This window comes from Phoenix dactylifera, chromosome 10, assembly GCF_009389715.1.
Source record: "Phoenix dactylifera cultivar Barhee BC4 chromosome 10, palm_55x_up_171113_PBpolish2nd_filt_p, whole genome shotgun sequence".
Taxonomy (NCBI): Eukaryota; Viridiplantae; Streptophyta; class Magnoliopsida; order Arecales; family Arecaceae; genus Phoenix; species Phoenix dactylifera.
In genome coordinates, this window is record NC_052401.1 from 3,714,302 (window position 1) to 3,721,478 (window position 7,177).

A 7,177-nucleotide genomic window follows, 5' to 3' on the forward strand; every position below is an offset into this window, starting at 1 on the left:
AATAATAGTTGGCGTACGACCATGCTAGTAGGTAATAATAGTTGGCATATGACCCTGTGAGTGAGTAATAGTAATTGGTATACAACCCTACTAACGGGTAATAGTAGTTGGTGTTTCTTGATTACGACCCTTTTACAGGTATAATAGTGACCTTAGCATTTAGTGCGATAGTAGTAATTTGATAAACGATACATGATTTATGATTTTATTTATGCTATACAGCAGGAACCATGTTTTATGAATGATTTATGCATGCATGATTGGCTCTATACTTGTTTTAATATACTATACTATCAAATGCTTTATTTTGTATTATCTATTTTTTTTTGATGCATTGACATGCAAAAACTTATGTTTGATCTGGTAAGATAGTGAAAGGTTTACTTACTGAGTCGTATTGCTCATAAATCTCTATTTTTATTTTTCTCTCTCCAGGCGAATAGGATCAGTAGGGACGGAGGTTGGTCCAAGCTTGGAGTTCGCGCTAGCAAGCTTGGCGATCTATATAGCAGAGCAGAACTTTAGTTCTTCAGTTGATTATAAAAGTGTAGTTAGTAATTTTTTGAATAGTAAAGATCATGGATTTGGTTTTTATGTTTGAATTTAGACGCTTTGAACTAATATTGGTTTTATTTAATGGTTGATAAAATTAAATTACTATTGATTCTATTATTTTTGAGATGGATTTGAAAGTTAAATGTAATCTTGGTTTCAGGTTATCATGGGCTGTACCTCTCGGTAGCACGGCCATGCTATTCTTTAAATTTGGGGCACGACAAATTATGTTCCAAATTTGAGGCATGACAGTAAGAGACTTCCAGAAAAAGATTAAAAGGACATGTTAGCCCACCAATGCACCTAGTTGGTATAGAACTAACATGATACATTTTGTAATTTCCTTTTCTAACCTTTCTCTAGGTTAATATAATAAGGTCAAGATAGAAGTGAAAAAAAACATAATCATTGAAGTGGTGAAGCTAGCCCTTTTCACAGTACATTCTCAGCCTCAACATGCTTTGAGGAACTGAAGCTGATGTGGTCCTCTTCACCATAGGAATCATGTGCTGCAGTGGTTGATAGAGATGGGCTGTGAGAGTACCATCTAGACCAGAAAAGGTAGTTGAAGAAATTAAGGAGGCTGAGGGCTGCCAGGAGCCAATAGAAGTAGTCCAGCCTATCCTTGTTGAGGTCATTGTCACTGAGCCAGCCACTATTTGATGAGCTTGAGGTGATCTTGTTCACCAGTGAGACTAAAAGGGAGCTCAAGAAGAACCCAAATGAGTAGGAGCAATAGGTCATGGCTGTCAAGAAGGACTGCATCCCAGACAATGACTGCTTGTAGAAGAACTCAAGGAGGCCCACAGCTGTGAACATCTCTGAGAGTCCAAAGATGAGGAACTGTGGGGCTATCCAAAAGATAGACAAGAGCTTATTTGAACCAATGGCCACCTCCCTTCTCTTCTTCTCCACTAACGCTGCCGCAATCATCGAGAAGGTCACGGTGCAGAGGCCGACGCCGATGCGCTGGAGAGGAGTGATCCCGGATTCCTTTCCAGTGAGCCTTCGAGCAAAGGGGACGAAGCACACGTCGTAGATGGGAACGAGAATGATGAGCATGATGTATGGGATGGCTTGGAGAGAAGCAGGAGGGATATGAAAGGATTTGGTGAGTTGGGTGTCCATAGCACTTCCCTGTTGGACTGAGAAGGTCTGAAGTTGAGCTAATACTGTGTTGAAGATGATGGTACATGCGAATATCGGGATCACTGAGAGGATTATCTTCACTTGCTCGACTTCTGTAATGGTGCATAGCTTCCATGGGCTCTCCTTCATGTTAGAACAATCTTGAATTTTGATGCTGGCCTTGTCCAGGAACCTGCATCCAAATCAAAATCATAATAAGAATGAAGTTTACAGATCTTGTAAAAAGAGCAGCCCAAGCTCCTGCCACTGCAGTGTCCGGAGAGAGTCAGATTTATGCAGCTTTATCTCCACATATGGAGAGGCTAGCTATTCCTTCTTTGAAACCTGTGATATCTAGATAATAATGGAACAATCTTACAATTGAGCCAAGGCTCCTCCTCTAAGTTTATATATCTAAAAATGCGGCTTAGTGCAAGCTCCTTCCATTGTAGGATTTGGGAGAGTCAGATTACGCAGTCTTACCCTATTGCACCAGGGCTCATCCATTAAGTTTACAGATCTTATATATGTATAATAGATAGATAGATAGATAGATACTTTGGAACTTATTTGCATGCACAAGTCTAAACTTCAAATGAATGCAGTTGAACTCATGACATCTAAACTACCTTGTGTTCAGTTGTTGGTAGTTGTAGGTCTAAAGTATTCAAGGGACATCTTTTAATCCCTGCTAGTGTGGGCACTGCAGTTTGAGAGGGCTATATTATTTATACAAGTGCAAACCTGAATTTGTCTGTGTGTCGGAGCCCACTGACTATGAGGTGGTCAGGTGCATTGTTTCGGCGCTGGTGAAGCATTTCAGATCTAGAGGGACAAACTTGCTTTCTTTTAGTAATTGCAGCAACCAAGACCTGCAAATTTTTTAATTCTGAACCATATTAGATACCAAGCAATAAGTTTGCATTTTTATTATTTTGGATGATGTTGATAGAAAAAAGTTGGTCTTTGAGAAGTCTTAGATCTTATCTATGCAGTATACACCCGTCTTTTTTCTGTTTATTCATTTATTTATTTTTGATGCAAATACACCATCAGCAGAAATATATATAGGCCACAGAAATAGAATTGTAGCTGTTTAATAATCATAAGAGGGGAAAAAACTATCACAAAAATTAATTTTTCTTAACATAATATAATCCTCTAAACTAACCTTCATTTCATTTAGACCAAAACGGACCACTGTCGTCATCAATAACCTAAACACGTCCACAGTCAAACATATAGTAAAAATATATTCATCAAGAACTTTCATATATGTACAAATCTGAGGACTCCCAAGAAACATGTTGCTCATGACTTTGGACTGTTTAACCATTAAAAAATATCAATCATTACAAAAACCACCTACCATTGAATATAATATAGTCTTACGAGCAATGGAAATTTGTTCGTAATAGGTTATATTAATCTATATGACAGCGAACATAAATATATAATTATTTCCTCCTTAATTTAAATTAAAATTAAAGGCTCAAATAGCCAAGTAGGCAGAATAACAAATTAAAGAGATGCTAATCTATTTGTTAATTCCTGGATTTCTGTGTAAAGTAGAAGAAGAAAGATTTCTCTACTAGTTTCATGGAAATAACCACACAACCAGGTTGTCTAGAAACAGCTGTAACACCAAAAAGATATTCCTTAAGATTCTTGACCAACACTAGAGAAATTTCCACTCACCACGAGTAATCAAAGAATAATTGCAATCATAATAAGCAGCTAACTCTCAAAGAGTACACCTCATGGAGGATTGCTGACCTAATGCTCAGGAAACAATTAAGTACTATCATAATAGCCCACTTAGTAGTGGTAATCACATCATGTTCCGCGCTTGCTACCACAATTTTTTCATAAGAAATCAATCGGTGTCATCCAATCGCTTTCGCAACATCTTGGATGATCAAAAAAGAAGAAGATGTTGATCAAAATTAATGCCTGCTAAATTACTAATTGCTGAAGCTTTAGGTACTATATATGCATTGCAACAACTAACAAGCCCTGCCCACTGTCTTATGAAGCCTCCAACTGAAAAGCAAGGGAAGAGATGGTATTGAAGCTTACTCTTGCAATTGGGGTAAAGATGCTGCCCTGAGGTGGCTTGTTCCTGTAGAAGAGTATACCAGATATCAAGCTGATAAGGCCCATTGCCATGGCAGCTGCCGACACACTGAAACCGACATCCATCCCGGACCGTGTCTGCACCCAGACAAGCATGGTGAGAGCAATGAGCTCGCCGACACAGAAGCTGAAGTAGGCTGTGTTGAAGTAAGTAGAGAGCTTCTTCGATTGTTTCGGGTCATCTTTCCTGAACTGATCAGCACCATGGGCAATCATGTTAGGCTTCATGCACCCACTCCCTAAGGCCACCAAGTAGAGAGCAATAAAGAACATAGTGGCCTTGAAGCCTTTGGCCTCCACGCAATGCTCTTCTTTAGATATCATGTTGCATTGAGGTGGCCTCAGTTGGGGGAGATGCGCCTGGACTGCTAGTAGTATGAATCCCTGGATAAAACCAATACAAACAGCCACCATGTTAGTAAAACAATAGCTTCTTTTCCCCTTCAGCACCTCCCATTTTCTTTTCTCCCTTCTTGATATATGGTGTATTTAATTCATATTCTGAAAAGGATTTGTCTACCAAAATAACTAAATTAAATCAACACCAACATACATACAGAGGCAATTATGGTTGGGGGGTAACAGTTCTCCCAATTTTATTGGATGGAATAGTGCTTGTTATGAACTGTATTGTTTTACTTTGATCTTTTCTCAGGAGTTTTGAAAATTCACGGTTTCCTTTGATGATTTTATCCCCTTCGTTTTTTTTTTTTGCGTTTCTCGAGTGACTAGTAAAAGACTAAGAAAGTTTCAATATATTTGTTTGTTCAGTAAAATTCCTCAGTGTCTTCTTCATTAATAATGACTTGTCTGCATCTCTATCCTCCTTGCTCAATTTGATGTTCATATAAGCCTGCTACAATTCGATGGTTTAGTGTAATTCATAGAGAAAGAACACAAAGACTTACTGAGAGCTCCACAAATCCAAATATCAACATAGTCCAGAAGCTCCCCAGATAAGAATCTGAAAGGAATCCCCCAAGCAGAGACAAGAGAAAGATAGTCCCGACGAAGTTGGTCACTATGTTTGCGGATTTTGACAGTGGAAAGTGCATCTCATTGAACACATATGTTATAAGGTTGTTCCCCACAGCAGCAATTGCCATGATTTCAAATGCTTGAATGCCTGGAAAGCAAAAGCAGGAATAAGCCAGATGGTTTAATATATGTAACCTATTGTTTTCATTCCAAGTACATTAAATTAAAAAGAAAAGGAGAACCTTTTAAGTGACTCTCAAAAAGAGAGGGGGGGAGAACCAGTGGAGCTTTCCCAGCTATCTAAATTCCCAATAAAGTAGTATATAGCATATGGGCACTCGAAAAACCCAACAGATAAATGAATGGAAAAATAATACGCATACACTTAATACATTTGGAAAAGCTGAACATCCTTTTTGTTGCTTCCTTATTAAAACTGGCACCTCAAGGGCCTTTTTTTCTTGTTAAATACTTCAAGAGTCTTCAGCAAAAATATAGCAATGAGAATACCGATCAAAATTCAGAGTGTGTGTGTAGGTAGGGAGGGAGAGAGAGAGAGAGAGAGAGACCTAGAACAAAGGCAGCAGCTCTCATGCCGCCATGCTTGTTGGGCTTGCAGGATTTGCCTCTCCAGTCAACAGAGAACTCAGCAAGCACTGACTCCCCTTGGAAATTCTGTTCTGCCTCAACATCCATATCTCTTCCTTGCACACACACTCCTCGTCTATCTGCCTCACGAGAGGAGAATCTCTTGGGGAGAACTTGGGTAAATCCAAGGCAAGTTGATGCAGTTATTTATAATGGTCAGATGAGGAGAGAGAGAGAGAGAGAGAGAGAGAGAGAGAGAGAGAGAGAGAGAGAGAGAGAGAGAGAGGGAGGGAGGGAGGAGGAGTCATGGGTTGGTGCGGTGTGATTTCCCCATGGTGAAGGCAATGATGGTTCTGAAACAGTCAATGGATGGTGCAAGTCTCTATTGGAGGGTCAGAGTTCGTTGTGCTTCAGAGGGAGCAAAGTGGGGAGGACAGCAGAAAACTTGTCTCCCACATAGAAATCTAGGAATTGGACAGCTTAGTAAATCCATATCTCACCCACATCAATTTAACAATCATCTGTTTTTCTTATTAACTCTGAATATGAACTAAATAATGATAAAAAAGTAACACTTGGTGGTGATGTAAGTGGATTGGGAGGCAGAAAGTAGGCCTTTCCATGGAGCCATTATAATATGCTCGCATATTAAATTACTGAGTTTACCAGACGCACATATCTACAAGCAGACGTAAATAACATGTACACGTAGCTCTCATACATAATTTTGTTCTGAAATGAACGTACATATCCATTATTTTTTTTCAAAAAAAGTGTACAGATAAATAAATTATTTTTCTGCATATGAGAATCATATCAAGAACTGATGATGTAGATGTATCTTTTGTGATGACAACCAAGAAGGCATTTCAGATGGAACGAGAATCTTTGTTGCAAATTATTAATTCAAACAGTTAACGTTATGCAGGTTGGATCAATTAGTTAAACTATAGTTATCTTATTTCATATCTATGGTGCCTAACCCATGCATTCATTGAAGATAGGAAACGAGTTAAACTATAGACATACAAACAAACCTGCAGGGGAGAGGGGAGAAAAGATTAATGATGTGAAGAAGATAAAGGAATGGGGGACCATATGACAATAGACATTGAAGGTTGAGCATGGAAATTAACTCTTTGTCCATACGTTCATGACTGACATGCAGAAAAATATGCACAACTTGCCAATTCTATTCGTGCTTTTTAGTTAAGTAATTGATTCCATATCCTTAAGCTAATAAGAAATGTTTCATTAATGTATATCAGGGTTAAGACTTCTACCTTAGAATGAAAAAGTAGATGCACTTTTTTGAAAAAATAAATAAATTCAGTACAAAAAATCTAACTTCTCTTTTCCTAAAACCATATGGTAACATAAGGCATTCATTGGCTAATTTCATCATGTTTCCTGATGAAGTATGAGTACGTGATGCTTTCTCTTTATTTTATCCATAATAAAGCATTTCCGACGTCAAAACATGTTCTGTTTCATGTTAACTTGAAAGATGAAGTGACCAATCCCATATTTGCTGAATCGATAGTTTAATGAAAACTTAACCTTCGAAGTATTTGTTAGTACTAGTAGTGCTGATACTAGGCACAAGCAGATCATATTTTTACACTCGCTTTTTTATTTTTTATTGAATGCTGAAAACCGTTTCAGGTATGAACCATGTTTTGCTTCATGTTGAGTTGAAAGATAGAGTGGCAATCCAACATGTGCAAAATTATTGGTACTGTATAAGTTTTATATCACAACTTAGGATCTCATTCAAAAAGACTAGCCGGAA

The 7,177-nt window shown here is 38.2% G+C and overlaps 1 protein-coding gene across 1 annotated transcript; it reads right to left on the reverse strand.

Moving 5' to 3' along the window:
• Window positions 1-785: 785 nt before the first annotated feature.
• LOC103711102 (protein NRT1/ PTR FAMILY 4.3-like) lies at window positions 786-5,654 on the reverse strand. Its single transcript, XM_008797103.4, has 5 exons — window positions 5,367-5,654; window positions 4,728-4,945; window positions 3,763-4,203; window positions 2,428-2,555; window positions 786-1,876 (listed from the first exon to the last, which is right to left on the reverse strand). The coding sequence occupies exons 1-5, from the start codon at window positions 5,491-5,493 to the stop codon at window positions 988-990; spliced, it is 1,803 nt and encodes a 600-aa protein (XP_008795325.2). The 5' UTR covers window positions 5,494-5,654; the 3' UTR covers window positions 786-987.
• Between the last annotated feature and the right edge of the window lie 1,523 nt (window positions 5,655-7,177).